This window comes from Lissotriton vulgaris, unplaced genomic scaffold, assembly GCF_964263255.1.
Source record: "Lissotriton vulgaris unplaced genomic scaffold, aLisVul1.2 SCAFFOLD_1145, whole genome shotgun sequence".
Lineage (NCBI taxonomy): Eukaryota > Metazoa > Chordata > Amphibia > Caudata > Salamandridae > Lissotriton > Lissotriton vulgaris.
The window spans coordinates 707,717-728,904 of record NW_028247382.1 but is presented as its reverse complement, the minus strand read 5'-3'; the positions used below and the strand labels follow the sequence as shown (position 1 = coordinate 728,904).

General features: G+C 42.3%; 1 protein-coding gene across 1 annotated transcript in view; it reads left to right on the top strand.

The window, feature by feature from the left end:
- Positions 1–249: 249 nt before the first annotated feature.
- The window catches only part of LOC147665182 (ubiquitin-conjugating enzyme E2 variant 3-like), a gene marked incomplete at its 5' end in the record, with an annotated part of 153,176 nt that continues 132,237 nt past the window's right edge, over positions 250–21,188 (top strand). The window contains one exon of the mRNA XM_086949695.1: positions 250–420. Within this exon, the coding sequence (XP_086805821.1) occupies positions 250–420 (171 nt within the window). The remainder of the gene's footprint in view (positions 421–21,188) is intronic.

Here is a 21,188-nt window from a genome sequence, read left to right as displayed (position 1 = left end):
CGGGCGGTCAACAGTCAACTTTGGCAGTACAGGAGCGGGGCTGTGGCGTGCCACCCCGCTCCCATACCACCAAACTCATAATCAGCCTCTCTGTCCTGATGTGCCACTGCATACATGAATTAAACTGCATAAATGATATATTTTGCTTCAGTCATTAATTTGCAGATATTTAATGGAGTCTACAATGCCACTTGTGCTACAGGCTAAAAGACAATGCATGAATTTTAAATGTTGCCTATTTGTTTACAGATATTGCTGCTGCAGCAGGGTCAAAAGTGGTAGTATTTACTGTTAATGCTTGGACCAATGCACAGACCTACCTCAATGTAATACAGAGCAATGTTGATCTCTTGCGAGGAATTGTGCCAGCACTTGCTCATCACTGTCAACATTGTGTGTTACTTGTGGCATCTCAGCCAGGTATGTAATCTATTGCAGCACTGATTCTACCAGAGCAGTGTATTGATGGTTGTAATGTGAATGTGCCTGCAGATATTGGGTTCTTATAGATTCTTATGCAAATAGAATATCTTCCTAGATGTAAGAGAGGGGGTTACCTGTTCATTCCATGGAAACGGTGTTCAACTATTGAAAGTGAAAAAATGGTTCCTATGATGCCACCACAGTTGTTTTCAGGCATCCTTTGTCCTGATTAAGACCCTTGAATTCAATACAAAATTGTTAAAAATATTAACAAAATCAACATAGATTGTCCCTTGTGATCAGTCCCCTGACCAATATTCAACTAGATTACCCATGTCCTTATGTCTGCAAAATCAGTTTAGATTGTGTCATTACATACAAGTTTATAATGTTTATCATTGCCTTTTCGTGTTGCTTCACTGGTTTTAGCACTTGTTCATGAATTCAGCGGAACACTTTAGCACCTTTCAGTTGGTACATTGATTGTTATATTTGTAGACCAATATATTGCTTCTGATAAACGATCTAACCATGTTGAAATACCTTTTGTTCAATATTTTTGATGAGTCTCATACTGGTGGATAATATACCTTTCTGATGAATTTGTACTAAGTTGTTTGTCTTGCTATAGCATATTCTCTAGCATGAATTGGTGAATCTTTGAACACTTTTTACAGATTTAAAACCATTTATGTGTGCACTATACTTAAGATTTTGACCAAAATCTATCCTTTCTACGGCATCAGTCTCGAAAATTTCTAGACCCTTTGGCATCATTCTAGTTTACTTTTTCCCTCTGCCACAGTGTGGAAAGAACAGTTGGCCCTTTCACATGTGCCTTCCAGAATTTCAGAGACATGCTTTCCCCTCAGACATGGAGTTTGTACATTTTATACATATTCCTATTTTCATAATGTTTAGTTTGGGTCACCTGTTTTCTTTGTTCTACTTCTATACATAAAAACAGTTTATGTCTTTATATTTCCAATCTTTCCATTTTTTTTCTTTCTGTCATTAAGTCTAGTCCTATTTCATGCCATGTCTCAGCCCAAAATAATATTGGCCAAAGGCAATGACAAACGTAGAAATTGTCTGCCTGTTGACCAGGGTATACAACAAAGTAAAACCTAAAAGTATTTTTAGAAGAAAAAAACTTTGGATGTTGTAAGTGGCAATTTGGCCACTGGGCAATAGCATTTGGTGGACTAACATACACATTAACTTGGATGCCAGGGAATAGTAGCGGACCTTCTCCAGTGTCATGGCCTTCTGATGGTAGTATAGTGGTTGCGGCAAAGTAGCTCAAAGGAAACTAAACCCTTGCCTCTCCATTTCAGGACAAAGAGCTCCATAATACCCTTGTTGTCATTAGCAGGGAACATATGATTGCATTACCTTGATTATACCCACTTTTGGAGGCTTCCATCAGCAACATGCTGAAAACCCTGTGAACATTTTATATTGATTCAATAAAGCCAGGTTCCATGCATGTGATACTTGCTAAAATAAGATAGAGCTAGAAATTATTAAGAATTTAACAGGCAACATCTCAATTCATTGTTATGGTATCCAAATACATTTCGGGGGATTTAAGGGACCATGTGCAACAGATTACTTATGTTTTGAATTGCCAGAAGGTGGGTTTGGAAATAATGACGGGCAGATTTAGCATATAAAGAGGAATGATTCTTTGTAGGATGTCTCATTTTCAGTCTCCTCTGTGGAACATGCCATTTTGGTAGCAGAGTAGAACCTGTCCAATCATTTGTCTGTTTTCACTCTATCGTACTTTCGTCAGTCACTCAGGTGAAATCATTGCACTCTAGAACCTCTGAACTAAGGATTGAAAACGAAAAATATGTCAACCATGTGGTTCTCACCCCTGACCAGGCTGACCAAAAGGAGAATTTGAAGCATCTTTTAGGGAAAAAACCTAGGCCCACATGCGTCTATGTCGTCTTTTGCGATTTCTAAATTGCGATAAATAGCGATTCGCAATTTAGAAATCGCAAAAGGCTATGCATGATTATTTTTTTAATTTTTATGCAATTCGGTAGAAATCGCTATTTTTACCGAATCGCATAAAAAATGCGATTTTCAAATAGCGAATTCGCAATTCCCATTCATTCCTATGGGCCAAAAGGCCCACAGGAATGAATGGGAATTGCGAATTTGCAATTTGAAAATCGCAAATCCTGATTGCATTTCAAGGGTGGTGAGGGGGGTTCAAATGAACCCCCCCTGCACCCATGAAATGCTGTTTTCGCATCATGTTGCACACACACATGTCCTAAGGACATGTGTGTCCGTAACATGAATGTTAAAAAAATGCTTTTTCAGCGTTAGTTTAACTTTTTGCAAATTTACCGAGTAGTTCAACTACTCAGTACATTTATCCCTCTAATTGCGAATTCGCAATTTAAAAAGTATTCATGCATTGCTTTTAAGAAATCGCAAATTTGCGATTTCTTAAAAGCAATCGCATTTTTAGAAATTGCAAAAATGTTGCGATTTCTAAAAATGCTTGATGCATTCCAAAAAGCATTTTTGGAATCGCAAACGGCCGATTTTAAGGAATCGCACCGTTTGCGACTCCAAAAATGCTTGATGCATGTGGGCCCTAGTGCCTTATGTATGAAGCAAAGCCTTTTCAAATTTGAAAGCATCACAAATCACAGAATTGGACCCCTTTTGACAGCAATAAAGCTTTTTATTCAGTATGAAATTACCAAAGTTCCAATTTGTGCTTTGTAACATGTTACCGAATCGCAATCTGGATTTGTAACCACTTATTAATTTAGTATTTGAAATAGACATGTTTAGGGTGTCCCTTCCAAATAACAAACCAGATTGGTATGTATTAACCCCTTCGATGCTGACGAGCTCAGCTCGTCATCACCCACGGGTGTCGTGTGCTGATGACGAGCTGAGCTCGTCATGGTGCCACTAAAATGGCAATTTCCAGCACAGGAGGGGGAAAACACCTAGCAGCCAAGGTGTTAATGTTGTGCGACTGAAATACGGTTCAAAATATTAATACTTAACAGACTATTTAAAGGTAGAGGTAAGGCATTCACAAAGGGGATGGGATCTTTATGAAGGTTGAAGAAAATATTTTTTAAGTGTAGACAGTTGTCCAGCGCCTACTCTTAAAAATGTTTAGTAAACATTTGTTGGATGCTTGGTCTTTATATAGTATCAATAAACAAAAAAACCTGATTGAAAAGGGTAAAGTCCAATTTCCTTTGCGGACTGGTGGTGGTGGGCTACTACCTCAACCCAACTTCTGGTTACAAACAATTACCAGTCTTATCCAGTCCCCAAATGCCCAAAGAATTATATTTATATATTTATAAACATATGTTTATCAGTCAACTCTATATAAACATACCCCCTACTGAAAAGGTGTATATGACCAAACAAAAAATTGGGTGAAGGTGAGAAAGTCCCTCGCTTGCGCTTCACCAGAGGAGCTGCTGGTAGGTTCTCACCAGTTTGCCCACGTTTCTCATCATCGGTAATTTTCTCACCAGTGGAAAAAGAAAAAGGGAAAGTGTCCAGTCTGAAAGAGAGGTGCAGACAATAATATGTGTATGTCAAAAGAGACCCCGTAATGTGCATAAGAATAAAGTATTTCTCCAGATAAAATTGAGTTGACTCACATGTACACGGTTCCGATTTTATTCAAGATTTTGAGCCTACTCAAAGTTTAAAACCAAATTGCATGCTGCAGACCACTTTAAGATGGGCCAACATGCTTCATTTCCTGTCTTCTGTTGCGTCAATTTCGTCAGGGCTCGAGGTCGAAAATCACCTCACTGGAGTCTAGCTTCTATACAGGTGGTAGCCAAGGGCAATCATACCAGTTTCTCACTGTGTAAGTGGGTGTTTCCTACAACGTAATTTCCCCACCGGCACACTCCGTCGCTGTTAATAAACTGTGTCTAACCATCTACTGAGCTTTGTCTCGTTCCGGCGTCTTTATATAGTATACCAAAAAGAGGTATGAAGTGTAAAGAGTCCAGGTATTTCTTATGAGAGGATAGGGGGTTGCTCCATCAATTCCAAGGTGCTCTATGAAGGTTAGTGTGGTTGAGAAGCCTTAGGCTTATCAGACAGGATTGTTCGACATTTGTAGCACACACAAAGTCAATAAATGATACACTCAAAAAGGGGATCTACACAAATTTAGAAAAATGACAAGTGTCTTTATATGTATTTGGAACCCAAGAACTTCGTTATCAGGTTAGTACTTTTTCCTAATAGACTTTTTACAACTCTAGCACAGTTAACTAACAGGGTGTTTTTACGCGTATTGCTTTTCGTTGGGAGAAAGAAGATTTACTGCATAGATATACTTGCCAGGTGTTTTCCATGGGAGCCCTTTGGGTCCTCAGGTGGTAGAGGTGCAAGATCCAAAGTTCCACCAGCAGATCGGGTGTAACGGCCCTGGTGAGTTGGGGTGCAGAGGTGGTGGACGGGTTAGTAGCCTTGCATGCTATGTTGTAGAAAGGAAGGGGGTAAATTTAAACAGCAAAAGAAGGAGTAATTCCGAATAGATTACGAATTACTGCATTGAACGAAAAAAGGAAGCACAACCTATTATTTAAAAGAATCCTCACTCACCAACCTGCTTCATCACAGGGTCCCCACCCGAGTGGCCGAATGCCTCCCGGGTGTGCTTCGACGCCTATTTACAGTAGAGCGGGTTTTGTTGTGCAGAGTGAGTGATCAGTGAAGCAGTGATTTAAGATTGCATTTATCAATCCCTATAAATTTAATGGTGGAAAGATAAGGCAAGATTAAAACGAAAAAGGATGTCCTATCTCGTTAAATTGTCCGTCGACATCTGTGGGTGTATTCGTGACAAGGTCAGGTCTACATGTTTCAGCCGCTGAGTGCAAAATTGCAAGGCTTTCTTCAGGACCAGTGGTGGCACACAGGTGTACACTCCCTAAGGTGCACCCAACACTGTGTCAATGTAACCGCACACTTACGGTGCAGCTCTCAGCATTTTCTGAAAGGAAAAGAGTATTTTTCGGAAAGAAAAAAAGAACACATCAGAACATCTAGACTAACCAAGCAGTAATAATAGTACTCAGCACATCCGGTGTAAGATTCCGATGCTTCCATGCGTGTCGTTTAATTTGTGTAGTGGTCTCACATGGCTTTGGTGCCTCTCTTCAGTCAAGTGTAATGCACATGCCTTGCACACACATGATCATTAATTTATTACGTGGTATTTTAATGCAGGAAGGGGGGCTCATTGTATGCCGAGATCCTCCTTACTACCACTCACACATGTGAAAAATAAAGTGTGGTGATTTTATTTTCAATATTGCAAGGAGCCGTTAGTCACAGACTTACCTTGTTTAAAAACATGGAGCTGATTGTGATCAATAAAATAGAGGAGCATCACTGCGCCGTGGTGCTCCTCATCAAACAAACATGGTGGAGACGAGCAAAAAGTTCTTAAATACAAGGCTAACATAAGAAGTAGTTTAGTCCTACCCCATGGATCCTGTCTGGGCTGCTTTGCCTATAGTCACACTCTAGAGGTAAAGTAGAAAAAAGTCAGGCATAAATTAGTCTAGAGGGTGGTGCAAGGCCCTACTTACTGCACCAAGGTCAACCACCCGCTTCTGGGACCGGTTGTATTTCCTGCCCGAGATCCTGAGGATGGATGTTCCATGGCCATGTGTTTTTGAAAGATATTGGGGCACGTACGCATCCTTACGCGTATTGCCCGTTTTGTTGGAAAAAAATACTCACGCAGAGTCGGAGTATTCAAAGGCAAAGAAACTTTATTAAGGTGGCAAAAGGCTTGTGAGTATGAATCTCTCTATGAGAGTTGGGCGTCCCCGCGTGCTATACCACAATCATGTGAGTGTAGTTACACCATAGTGCAGATTCACATGTATTTGTTAACATTATGCCCCTTTAGAGACCCAGTTGTTGATGGGGAAAAGTTGTGTTTAGTACGTTGAGCACATTTGGTTTGTTATGTAAAAAGGAAAATCAGATACCTACAGTATATAGAGGTTGCATTATTTGTTTCTAATAACAGCATAAAAACATCAACAGTGGTAAGGACTCACACAAAACTAACATGTGCGAAAGTCAAGCTTTCTTACGTTTAGTCATGTCTCCCCTCCTTTGCCAGGCTTTTCCACTGGGCATATCAGGGTCTTCAATTTATTTGTGGTTTCTACTGATCACTTCAATTGTGTTGTCGAAAGAAAGGGGGGCCACCTAGAAATAGGCTGAAAGGGGAGCCTTGGTGACAAGTTAGGGAGCTCCCAACGGGGGCTCGGGTCGTGAGGGTCCTGGGAGTACGGAGGAGTAGTCTGTTTCTTCAGGCCCGGACCGGTTGGTTTGGTTCCAGAGAGTTTGTGTTCGGCTAGCACTCGTGCGTCAAGGTGCTCACTGGTGTCTGTTGGGACCAACAAAGGGGACAAAGAAAGGACCGCAGGGCCACACTCTGTGCTGGCCTCAGCGGTGCCGACGTCCATCAGCAGCTGGTTGTTGATGATGTGGCTGGAGTCAGCGGACTGGACTTTCAACAAGCGTTTGTCACAGCAAGGGTCTGGTACACCAGATATTGGTGCAGAAGGACCCTTGGAGAACCAGGCTTAGCAGGAAGACTGATCTGACTTCCTTGAGTATGCTGGCCTTCTCCTGGGCTGCTACTGCTCGGTTGACCCTGTAGACAACAGCTTTAAACCAGACTTCACATTCGGTGCCTGCAGGCTGCAGGGGAATAGCTCCTCTACTCCAAGGGAGATGCTGGCTATGGGCGAAGTGCTGACAATCCTCCGGGGTTTGTGGATCATGCGATCAGCAGGACGAGTCGGGTCTTTGCAGTTTTTGAGTCTCTGTGCGGCTGGCAGGGTTTGGAGCCAAAAGGCTACAGCAGTCTTCATTTCTTGCGAGTTCGCCTCTTCAGTGTCCTCTTCTTTGTAGTCAGTTGAATCTGAAGTTCTGGATTCAGGGAGCCCCTAAATACTAAATTTAGGGGCGGTAAAAGAGTGGAGAGTAGTAGCCAATGGGCTACCTACCCTGGGGGTCACTATGCCCCCTATATGACCCCTTCCTATGGGGAGTGGGCATATCCCTGTCCCAGTTTTCTAAATTCGGCCATCACCAAGATGGCAAAATGTTCCTAGAGTGGGACACATCAGGCAGCTCACCATAGGGGTGTGACTGTCCTGTGTGTTCTCAACGCCTACTTTGAATACTAATTTTCCTGCCTGTCCTAGTGCCAAATTGGCCTCAGGACAGAGGGTGGCATCTCCCAGGTCTGGGGAATGGGGGATGCCGGGGTCGCATATCAAAGGCGGCATGGCTTTGAAGCCTCTGGCCTTCATATGCTGATTACGCCCAAATCTGTTTGGAGGAGGTGTAAACACCTCTTGCCAGAGCAGGCTTTGTTCCTGAACTCTTGAGAGCGGGGCTCTAACCTCCTAGTGGTCAGATGTGCGTCTGTGGTGGCAGGATCGCCTGGACCAGTCAACCAGCACCCTAGTGGTCTAGTGGTTTCAGGGGGGTACCTCTAAGGTACCTTCTGGGTGCATGTATTAATAAATCATTCACTGGAATCCTTGTGTGTTTATTAATATGAGATGTTTGATACCAAACGTCTTTGATTTCAGTGAAGCCATCATGTAGCTGGAGATCTCGTAATCATCAGTGCTCAGTATATATTGTCAAGATGGCTTCCCTGTTCACTGGCAATCTTCAAGAATCGACTTGGACATCGCAGGGGCATATCTGCTCATGTCGATATGTTTTCTCATGTAATATAATGCACCCCGCCTTACGGCTGTAAGACCTACTGTAGAGGTGATTTACATATATTGCATGCAGTGTCTGCAGGCATGGCACACAGGAGGTGTGCCATGTGGTGTCTTCACTTTTGTCTGCACCATATCATGCAGCTTGCAATGGTAGTTTGCTTGACTGTGGTGAGGGGTCCCTTAGGGTGGCACAATGCACACTTCTATCCTTAGGGACAATCTTTAGCATCCATGCCCTAGGTACCATGTTACCATTTACTAGGGACTTACAGGGGTGCTAAAGATGTTGCCAATTGAAGGAACAATTGTACATTTTTAGGGAAAGTGATCTGGCACTGGGGACATGGATAGCAGGAATCCAGTGCACTTCTGGTAAAATTGCATCGGTTAACAGGAAAAAAGTGGGGGTACCATGTCAAAATGGAGCACTTTCCTACACTTTTTTTTAAATGCATCAGTTTTCCTTGAGAGAAAACGCGTTGCATTGCAGAATATAAATTGCTTTATTTAAAAGCATTCACAGACATGTTGGTCTGCTGACCTCAGCAACTTGTGACCTACCTCATATATATTCGTGAGATAGGTAAAATTGCAACCCGCTAGAATAGGCATTTTGCAACTGACCTATGAGTACATAGGTTGGTAGGCCACACTGGTCACAAATGTACTGGTTGCAAATTGCGAATAGTATTTTGTGAGCAGTGCTAACTATAATCTGTCTCCAAGTCTCTAAAGAGAGCTGATTCAAAGGTAGCAAACTAGGGCTCTCTTCACTCAATTATTGATGAGAAAATGTAAGTCCAAGGTTGGTGTGTTGCTGCAAAAAACGTTTTCTACTGTACACCTGTGTCAAAGGTTAATTATGGTTAACTGTGTTCTTTAAATATTTTCCACATTACTGCCATGGCTTCTGGAACCAGTTCTTTCCATGCCCCTGCTATTGATGACCTAATTTTTCACAAGTGAGCACCAATGATGAGAAGGTTGTGTCATTTCAGCCACTAGCATCTGTTGTCCTTTCGTCGCTCCTTTGAGGTGTCTCCTCAACATAGAGGCAACAGTTTCAGGAGCATTCTGTAAACATTGTATTTCCTGCTACTAACTGATGTTGAGCAAATTGCAGTTAGCTGTACTTTAACTTTGACAAAGGTGTTTAGTAGAAATTCAAGTTGGTTTTTGCAGTAACACAGCAGGCTACAACTTAGATTTTGTTGTCTTTTTGAAAAGAGTTATTCTGATTGCATACCGAGCCCATCTCACTACTCTTGAATAAAGTCCTCCTGTTTGTTGCCGCTGAAAGCATCCTGTGCTCAGAAAACTTATAAACATATTTTATCTACAGTTGTCATGCAAGTTGTACAAATATAACTATGTAAGTGACTTGCAGGACATTTGTCTTATGATATTTCTTCTCAAACCTCAGACCGGATTGCTTTCTTTGATCAGCTCAGTGGCCAGCTCCTGGTTTGTGCCCATCTGCTATCCTGCCCAATGTGTTTTCATCTAAATTTGTAAATACAAGATTGCAGCAATGTTTCCGATGCTGGGCTACTGAAACACTGATAGCTTGAAGACATTGAGGCCATTCTGTTGGCATTGACCGCTTTGGAACTGGACTGTGTGACAAGCTTGGGGCATGCCTTAAAAGAATGACTTGTTTTGAGAGTAGGGAAATACACCATTTAGATTTTGAGCTTCATAAATTCTTGTGATCGGGCCAGTGTTTGGTCTTTAACCTCTATCTACTGAGGGATGAAGGCACATATTCTGCATGTTTTCACTTTCCAATCCTAAAAGACCATTCTGCACCAATGGGGCAGAAGATCGATGCATTAATCATTTATCCAGCCGCAGGACTCTACCCTGTCAACACCTGTCACTGATGACGTTGAAGAAGTCGACTCTAATGACTAAAGCTGTGGGCAATCTGGTAGCTCGTAAGCACTGCAGGAAATGTGCCCCATGTAGGTGTCCTGTCAGGACTCTAGTTCTGAAGATGAAAACTCGAAGGCAGCCTTGGCTCCATGGCAGGGAATGCCCCCAAGAGAGCCATGCTTTGAGTGAGGAACCTTTTTTGAAAGGGGTTTGGCATTCTTCATTTCTCACTATCATCACAGCTGTTGGATTATAAAAAACACATTTTGCCCCAGAGGAATCTCGAAGTGCAGAACCTCTATACAGAGAGGGCACCAGCCAGCCTACAGCGCTGAAGTTGATACTAAAACAAACCAAGACTTTCAGCACATCACTTCCATCTCCAGATTATATAGTCTAAAGCCAGGCAATTCACAAAGAACCTTCTAGCCCTTTAGTTGCTGCCTGTTTGACAGTATGGGTGTTGTCATAATTAAGGTCATCTTGTGTGGTGAGCCATTCCTTAACCATGACCGTCTGCACTGCTGTGATGACTTTCTATCAGAGCAAAAAGATTCTCTGCTCTAGGGTATTAATGTGATTTGTATGAAGTTTGTGTAGTCTGGCCTGCATAATATGTAGGTATATAAATCATGCCTGACTTGGTACAGTTCTTATTACTAGATTAAATGTGCTGTTCCGTGTTTGTTAGTGAGTTGTCGAAATAATGTGTTTATGTAAATCCTTGAGCTTTTAAGAGTGCTCTTCTTTCCAGTATTTCCACATGTAATTAGGAATAATTAACTAGTACAATTGTATAATTCCCTCTACATAATGTTCAGGTTCAGAAACAAGTTTATTTAGACATTTTTCCATGAAACGTTCTAAAGGAAAAAATACACTAGGCAATTAAAACTTTAAAACAGTTAAAAACATTTAAAAGGACCCCCTCCTAGCTACCCTAGCCCCCTGCACTACATTTCATGATTAAGATTTAATTTTACAGGTCGTAGAAACCGGGCAATTCCAACTGTCACATCAAGATGACGCATTTCAGACAATAACTCCACAGCTTTATCCCTATGGAGAGCATTATATTTAAAAAACATAGGTCATAAAAACGTTATTCTATTTGCAAGATAAAAGGCACAGTCCATAAGAATATGCATAAGGGAACTTTTAACTTTCAGAGGGCAGGGACAAAGCCTACAATTACTCTGTACCCTGATCCTGTGTGGGCGGGAAAAGTAAATCTGGTTACATCCTACCCTGGGCCTTAATATTTCATTCCTCAATCCTGGGTCTGGAAGCCGTGAAATATAGGGAAAAACAGTATCCTGGCCCAATGTAGCAATCGAGAAGCTAATAGATAATCCCTTCTTTAGAAACAGCAAGTCAATGGATTCTAACGCCGTAGAAGCCGATTCCCTCCATGCTCGTTTGCCTGGAAATGTAAGCCAAGATGTGACTGCACCACTATTTACATGAAGGTTCTTTAGTGCAATTATTCTAGTTCTTAAGGCCTTTGCCCACATCCTCTCACTGCTTTGGATCTCTTCCCAACATAATTTGGAGACTTTGACCACCTCATCATCCTCCGACTATGTGTTAAAATATCTTAGTGCCCAGGTAGAGGCCGCCATACTCCCAAGAGACCAAATGCATCTCTCTCCCTATGGCCTGATCCATTGTGCCTTGTGGGAGTGATACGTCTTTTGAGCACTGCCCCTTCCAGTCTCTCCCATTCATAAGTTGGGTCATGGGAAAAAACCTCTCCCTCATTCAGGCCTAACGGGGGTATCTTCCCTTCATAAGCCTTCAGTAATGAGATATGTGATAGCCCCCGAAACCTACTATTGAATCTTGACAACTGACCTGCAATAGGGCCTTCTGCTTAGTGGCATCCCAATGCGCTCCCCAATTTAAATTCCTCCTAAAAATTAAACCCATAACGTGGGAGATATGTCAAATCCATTATCTTCACCGGATACCTCATATCCCAGGAAAATCACATTCAGATATCACATCTTGGAATTTCTGAAGTTTAATGTGCAACTGGCCTCTGCAAGTATCGTCAGTATCATGTTTACCTTCTGGCAGTTTTCCTCTAGGTCCTCATCAGTAATGTATATGTCTACATAAGAAACCAGATTCAAATCCTCCTGCAACAGTTCAGTAATGCGGGTCAAACTCCACCCATGGGCTATTTATACCCTTGAGGTGGTCTCCTAAATCCATAATGTATCCCCCTCAAATGTGAACAAGGTAAGATTAGTTAGAATCAGGAGGTATGCATTTGAAACCCATTTGCTATATCACTAGTAGTTTTTTTTTTAGCATATGAGTTATGTCTTAAGCCTGTACTATCTGCTTTCTCTACAGCTTATGTTTTACAATGCTGTTTCAAATTACTATAGTTTAGTATCATTGTTCAGGACTTGTATGGTTTTAAAACCGGAAAAATAGAAGTGTTTGTGGTAGATGGGTACAAGGTAGTTATTTGTTGATATTGCTATTCATCATATAAGAGTTCCAGATCTTGCTTTGTCTTTGACTTCTTTGGACACTGGCTCTGAATCTGGGGATCCTTCTTACAGGAGCAGATGTGAGGAATTGTTCTCCTACTCAATCCGCTTGATTCCTATATTGTGCCAGGACCTTTTGTAATGCCAACTTTGTGACATACAGGTCCGCCTGTGGCAGTACCAAATAGAAGGATCTCATTATAACTTCCTCCTCAGTAAGAATATCAATAATAACACTATTCACTCTGCTGCTGCAATATAAGAGGAATCTGCTTGCTCAGTCCAGGAGACCATGAAGATTGACTTGTCAATATCCCACTTAAATTGAATCCAAGTTTTGGAAATCAAGTCTGATTTATTCAAATGCCCATTCGGTGTTCCTACCTGAACATATATTTTAGAGAGTCTTCCAGAACTTACATATGTATCTATACAATCTATTTCTGACATTACTCCGAATAGGAAAAATCTGGAGGGTGCATCTACAAAGGTTGAACAGGAAGAGTTTCCTATTTTTTTTAATCCAGTCTAGTCATGGAAATGTTTTTGGTGATATAGGCGCCCGACGACCAGGCGAAAGAGAGAAAGGAAAAGCAAAGAGGAAAGAAGAAAAAACATACATATAGATTTGCAAAAAAGAGACAAATTCAGACTACGTTTTATATAAAGTATATCTGACATAAAGTCTACATCTAGTGTGAATTAGTAAATTCAACCCCCGCAAGTATGTCTTCAAGGTATTGACCCTGAAAGTGGTTATGTTAAATTACTGGATGGGAAACCTACAGTATAGTCAATGGTGGTGTATGCGGTGTCTCCCCTCTCCATATCACCTACATCGAATCCAACCGCTCTTGAAACCGGTTAGGCTAATGCTCTAACAAAGGGGCCTTCAGAGGTGCCAATGGTAAATCAAAGGGCGCCCCTCTTTCATATTCCTTCTGTATTGAATCCAATGGTTGCTTCTTTTCTTGATTCAGGTAAGAAGAGAGGCACCTCTGAGCTAGAAGGGTTAGAACCTTCTTGGTGTAATGTGGACACTTATAGGTTGGATTTTATTTCCTTGTTTGATGGAGAACTAATATTAAATAGGGCCTTGTTGCTCAATGTTTTTCGGAGATCGGGAATCTGAAGCTTATCCATGGTAGTGATATCAATCTAGTTTCCATTTTACCCTTCGAAAATGGCTTTAAATCAAGGATAACTTTTTATTCTAACATTACTGTAAATGTGATATTAAGTTTGAACGTTTACAAAGTAGGGGGGATTGATGTCATTCAATTTTAGAAGAGGATGAATATTGTGCTGTGGATAAAAAATCTCTACCATCTCAATTTCTACTTATCAGTAGGGGGTCACTAAATGACGCAAAGGGGATAAACATCCCTTTAGATAAACATGGTAGACCAGTGTCAATTATAAAATCGCCCACTTTTTTCTTACAGGGGGAATCTAAAGATCAGAACCTCAAATGGAATTGGTTACCTGGCGCATTATCTAGTGTTTCTCAAAGCAACCACCTACAAAGTCCCTCCTATTAGCACTGAGCTACAAATTATATCGTGGAATGCAGCAGGTACAAAGAATAGTAGGGAGAAGTTGCATTATCTGTGTTCTTAAGAGCAGATGTGGTGTGTCTCCATGAGACCTGGTGTGCGGGTGAATTGATTTGTGGTAGTTTTATTACCATAGACTGTAAAGCAACGCATTCATGGACGGGACATGCAAAGGGGACGGTGTGACATGCCTACTGTCTAACAAGATCCAATTGAGATACAAATGTTATAGATTCAAATGATTTATTTGTGGCAGTAACTTTAACTATGGCGAAAAACTGAGAACGCCCCCGCTAATGTTGATAAAAACTTATATTCCCCAGAGGCCTCTTATGATATTCTTTTAAGTGAGGTTGTTCTTATATTAAAAAAACATACGATAAGGACTTTCTCTCAAACATAATTTTAGTAGGTGATTTGTATTGTAAAATATTTTCTTTAGATTGGTTAATGGTAGAAAAAAAAGAGGAAACTACGCGCATACCACAATCTCTTTTTCCTCCTTAAATAAGTACTAATATGAGAGGAAAAATGTTAGCGGCTGAGTTGAAAAAGGTCAATGGAGTCATAGCGAATGGCAGGTTTCATTCCGACTCTTCCGCGGCTCGTACACATTAATCTCCAAAGGCGAGCAACTATTTAGGACTATGTGGTGGTAGGATGTGCTTCCTTCTTTTTAGTGGGTGATTTGAAGGTTTCCGATTTTTTTTCTTAGTGATCATAAGCATCTAACTTTTGTTGTAAATTTTAATATGTCTCATATTAGTCCTTGGGGGTTCGATGGCCAGTCAGCTAGGATTAGTTAAAAAACAGGGAGAAGTCGTTGGGATTACAGGCCAATTACAGGCTTTAGAGGTGTCCCTGAGGCTTCTTTAGACAAGTCGTCTGGCTGGTCAGGAAAATAAATTGAAAGTTTTAATACTCTTATGCAGCAATTAGTTCAAACTGTGAAACAAATGAATCCAAAGAAAAGTTTGAAAGAGGTTCCCCATCCACTCCTCCGATTAAATCATGAGATAAGCGCTCTGGTCAGGGAACAATATTTAGATTATACCCCTGAAAGGGGAGGCTGTTGTGAAGAATATTAGGTAATTAAATAAAGCACTCAAAAAGAGCAAGACTGAAAAACATCAATCGAATTCTTACAGACATTATTGTATATAAAATTCCTTGTAGTAGGTGCTACTTTCTTCTTTTGGAAGCACTATCTTGGTTGTGGACCCGATCTTCTTTGGGCCACTCTCTCCTGCTGATAGCTATGTCTTTCATCAGATCCTTGAGAAGAATAGGAACTTATAGGCTCTGGTCTCTTGTCTCCATGATCCTGTCATGGGTCAGAATAATGCTCATCACAGAATTACTATCTCTGTAGAGCCTTAATTCAGTTTTATCTCTCAAGTTGTGCCCTGCCTGTTCTTCTTCTTTATGATGGTATTGTAATTTCATTTTCCTGAATCCACCCCTGTCTTTTCCCTTCCCCTGGGGTTTCATCTCTGCTTCTTTTCCTTTGTGCCTGTTTCATTCTCATGTTTTGATCTAATTTGGATCTTCGATATCTTTGCACTCAAGGTGTTTCTTCCCCTTGATGCATGCATCTAAGAGATAATCATCAATAACTCTACTTTTTTTTGGTCTTGTGGAGCTGTGCCATACCTATGGTCTATAGCCAACAAAACTGCATAATTTTCCTGGCTCTCTAGCGAGTTGCATACACTGTCTATATTGCCTATCAGTTTCATACCCAGATCAGCTGTATGTGTGGTGCACGATTATCCTCCTACATTTGCTTGGTAAAACTGCTGTTGACGGTATGCTATCCATAGTAGTGTGCACCGTCGCAAGTATGTTTCCCTACAACTACCATTAATGTTGATTATGTACCATTTCCTTTGGTAGGATATACTCATTATTCATGTTTATCCTGTGAGGTTAGGTACAGATGAGCCACCTCCACCTGATAGGTTTTTCTGAGTATCCAAAACTGAATTTTGTGTTGCTTACCTGGGTATTATACTTTTATCATATTTATAGTTTGTTGATTAAGGACAGTGACTCATGCATGTATAGGTATTTGAACAGTGCCTTTGACCCTGGTGCCCCACTTTTGTAATGCAACTACCCAAACGGTCTGAATGTGATTTTTATCTCCATTATCATTTGCCTCGGCTCACCTGTTGGCAGCCAGTGTCTTTCTGAGTAAGGTTTATATGTAGCTAATTCAGGCCATGTCTGACCTGGCAAAGTTAGAGATCTGATCCTACAGGCACTGCATGTGTTACATGTTATGGCCTCCTGTGGAGCAAAGTCATATGTCATATGCAAGTTAACAGCAGTTCAGAGAATATTTATGGATCATAACAGGCCGGAACATCTATTATTGCATAGCATGTGAACAGCCCTGCTGCATCTGCAGATTATGTTTGTATCTATTAATACAATACCTAATTGGTATATAGTGCTGCTCAAACCACTGATGTGATTTCTTCCTCAGCCATTGTGAATCCATGTGCTGTCATATGGGCAGTAAGGGTGCGGCATGTGTTCTGAGATATGTGCACTGTTCTAGCGTTCTCTTTCTCTGCCTCACACGCCATTGCTTTCAAAAACTCAGAATCCGTGTGAGCTGCTTGTTCAATCCTTTTCATCTCTTAAGCTTTCAACAAACTTTAGTTGGACCAAGATGGATGGTAAAATACACCTAAACAAATTACACCCTGTCTTCCTGGGGGGTCAGGAGACTGTGAGGGAAAAGTGGGCTGTCTGTATTCGCATTCCCCCCCTTACATATTACAAAACACAGCAAAGCGAAGGAGACCTTAGAATATTCAAATTGGGAGGTTCCCCAATTCTGGGAGACCCTATAAACCATGGCAATATATTTATATGGTCAATGTAGGACCCCAGTCAAACACTTTGAAATCAATTCAAACATTTGAAAGGTATGGCCTCAAACCCCCCTCTCCCTCCGCCCCACAATCCGGGTGTCATGTTTCATCATCAGCCATCCTATCACGCTATAGCATTCTCTAGTGGTGGTTCAGCTTCACCAATAAGATAATTAGGAGCATACGAAAGTTGAGGTGTGATCCACTCAAAAAGATAAAGATCAACATTCCTAGGAACCCTCACAATGGGGATACCTTTATTTAATTGTGAGGCTAACAGAATGATTAAAAGTTTGAGCGATGCCTAGGAGTCGTCCTCACTCCTGCATCTAGTAGGTCGGCATGTTTCAGCCAAATGCCCCCTAACAGGGTCGGCAGCTTTCTTCAGGACCATGGATCCCTATTATAGAGATTCTTAGATCACATATCTTACATTTAAAGCAGGCACACACACCATACTCATTAGTATACATCTTTTTTCCCGCTACATGGAACTACGCCTAGTCAGCGTGTATTTGAAGAGGTCCCTATACTAAACTAGGGAAAACCTCATGGAGGAGGTAAACGAGGGCGGCCTTGTAGTCACACATTCGTCAAAGGTTACACCCTGCAGATTCACCTATTGCTGCGTCTTGTCTCCTTTTACCAAATTGTCAAATTCTTCTTAAAACTTTGGCAGTGTGCAGGGGTGTTGCCCCTGATGATAAGATTTAAGCCATGTGGCACATGTCAGAAGCAGGTGTCTGTAAGGGTTCCACACAAGTTCTGCTTATGATGCCCCGGGTACAAACCTAGCTACAAGTCATATGACCGGTATTCCTTAATGCATCTGAAGGGCCATAAGGAGCAAACTAGGCAAGCTTTGTTTCACGGAATACAAGATTCAAGGTTGATCTCAGTAAAAGTCATCTTTGTGAATAAGTCTAAGGTAAATTCGAAAAACAAATCTACTGGAAAGACAAGCCTCCACTCCTTTGCCATTGGGGCCACCTTCTGGCCTCTCCCTCAACGCTCACTACGATTCCTCCAGCACTGGCTCCGGATCCATAACCAGCTCTGGCGTTGGACCCGAGTCTGTCTGTGAATAGAGCCTGTACAGTGTTGAGGCATATATTACCCAAGCAAACTCTAGGGGCAATGAGGACTTTCCTCCACAACCCCTGTCGCAGCAGCAGAACTTCTGGCTGACCGAGACCTTTTTTTAGGTCAGATTTGGTCATGTCCTGCTTTTGGAAACATTACTGCCATTCTCCACTTAATTTGCAAATATTATATTGGTCATGCTAGGCCCTTGTTGTTGTTGCTGGGTGGCTTGGAAGATGTCTGTGAGCCCCAGTGCCCCTTTGTTGTACTTTCTATGCTTCTGGTACTTTAACTTTTTAGCATCTCTCATTGTGCTGTTGCCTGCACTGGAACAAGGTGTTTGCGATCTCAGATCAAATGTAAACAATCATCAACATACATATAGAAGTCAAACTAATACCATGATCTTGCCTATGCTTATGGTGCTAAAGAAATTCTATTCTCCTTAGACAAGTTCTTGGGCCTTGCAATATGTAACTTTTGCTCATCTTTATTTACATTGCCCATGTTCTGGTGCCATCCCCAGATGTAGTGAATGGAAGCTGTAAAAACTAGGAGGTAAGTAGTTACTGCACCTGCTAGTGAGCCCTATCACAGTATTCTCGGATGTGTGTGGTGCAAGAGAGTACTTTTATTCCATCTGTTTATGTTATGTTCATGTTGACTGATCAGTGTTTCTAGGATAAAGTTATATTCTGTGTTTGCGTGTGAATCTATTTGCAACTATTGTCATGATGGAAATTCAATGTTATTTGCATTATGAAAAATGCAAAACAGTATACTGCTATCATTTGCCCCATTCCTACAAAAGTTGTTCGGGTGAGAGACCCCTCCATTTTCATAGAATTGGGTGAAAAGCCATTTTAAGCATGTCTTGAAAATGCGCAATGTAGTTAGTACTAGAAGAATAGATAATTGTATAAGCTGTTTTAGTTGGAGCAGGTCTGTTTTTAATTATTTTATTTACTATTTGTTGGAGACCTACCTGCAGAATGCTAATATTACATGCGTGTCCTTTCCTCTATTTTGTACTGCATGACAATTTTGTTTCTTTGTCATTAGCCATAAACGTGTGGTTTGCTGAAATAATAGCCTCTTATGTTGCACAGAGACTGCTAGAACAGAGCCGGCCAAGACACAAAGTAGCTTAGTGATTTAGGAATAAAGGACAAAGTGCCCTTCACCAATATGGAAAACTAAAGTATTAAGTATTTTTTGCAACCTTATAATCATACCATTTTCATATATCACGTGTGGACCATATTGAGTCATCATTTAATAAAATTACTATTTTAGATTGTACTGTTTAGTATTCATTGTTTGCTTATTCATGCTTCCCATTTTAGTTAAGTCGGATATTTATGACAATTGGCTCAGAGAATGACATAAAAATATATTTTCTTTTCCTTTCTGTATTTCGCTGGTAGATGAATATCCTCATGTGTAAAGACTGTAAGTTAAGTGGGTTCAATGAGTATTTGTAAAGAAATGATAATTGTACCGCTCATGCAGTATAGTTTTATCTGAAAGAGACACGTTAGTGATAGATTCCTTACCTTACAATATCCCCAGGCATCAGACTGGATCCGGAAAGTTTTGCTTAGCAGTACCCCTGTGCGTCAGTAGGTGGCGTCCTGTGGCTCTGCGTCCGTCGCTGGCGTCGTATGCGCCGAGATGACGTCACGGAGACTACTTAGGCGCCACCCAGGTGCGCTGACGTCAGTTCTTTATTTTTCCGCGCCAGCAAGCGCAGATCCGGATTGAGCATGTACCGTAGTAATTTTTTGACTATCTTTTTGAGACTTTTGCCTCGTGTTGGTGTCTTTGGTGCGAGTAGGGATGCCTGGATTTAAGTCCTGCGGGGCCTGCCATCGCATTATGTCGGTGGCGGACCCCCTTGATGTTTGCCTCTACTGCCTGGAGACCGACCACGACTCCCGGGATTGTCGGGCTATGGCCCCGAAGGCCTTGAAGGAGTGGCGCAGGAAGCTGCTGGAGGTCAGGCACTCGTCCCGATGCCGATCAGAGTCCAGGCACTATTCCCGAGACTGTTCGCGGGGCCGCAGTCCTCGCTTCTTGGACTCCAAGTCTTCGCCCTCGGATTCTGGTAAGCGACGACATAAAAAGAAGTCGAAGAAGCGTGTTCGCTCTCCGACGTCCCCCCGTCGGTCTCGGATGCGGACGAGGGGGACAGGGGTTTTGCCCCTGCGGCTCCCTTGGAGCCTGGGAGTCCCTTGGCCTACCCACCTTTCCCGGGCGCGTCGGCTACTCCCGAACAGGTGCAACAGTTTCTTGCCTCCATGGACCGCCTTTTTAGGCCTCGGGCTCCCGCAGGTGCGCCTCCGGGCCCTGCGGTCCCATGTCCAGATCCTGCACAGGATCCTATGCCGTTGGCTCCGGCCCTGGGGCACGGGGTCCGGCACTGCCAGCTCCGGCCCCAGCGCCGCCCTTGGCTCCGCCGCAGTGGGTGCCGTTCATTTCGCCCCAGCCCCGGTTCCAGGACAATTTTATTCCTGCCTGGGATCCGCATTGGGAGACGGAGGTGAAGGATGATTGGGAGGGGTCTGAGGACCCTCTTGCCCATCAGTGTGACTCCGAGCAGGACTGGGTGGATGATCTGGGGGATGCAGGGGACCTCGATGTCTCTTCTGAGCCGGGCTTTGTCTCTCCTTCGCCCACAATGGAGGAGGGCGCTTCCTACACGATGGTGCTCCAGTTGGGCTGCTGAGGTCCTCCACCTAGACCTTCCTACTGTGGCCCTCAAGACCAAACCTCACTGAGGTGCTCCAGACGGCTAATACCTCATTGGAGCTGCTGCTTCCCTTCAATGACGCCCTCACCGACGTCCTGTTGGGTACTTGGTCGCAGCGGGCCACAGGGTCCCCTTGTATTGTAGTTCCTATATTCCCAATAGGCTCTGCGCATTGGAATAATATATTTAGCAGTGTAGACGTAGGACTGAGGTCGACTAGGTCTCTACTGACTATATTAGACTTAAGGTTTGCCAGCTAGCTCAGAGGTCACTAGAAACTTTCTCGAATAAACGAGGAGGAGTTTAACCTCTCT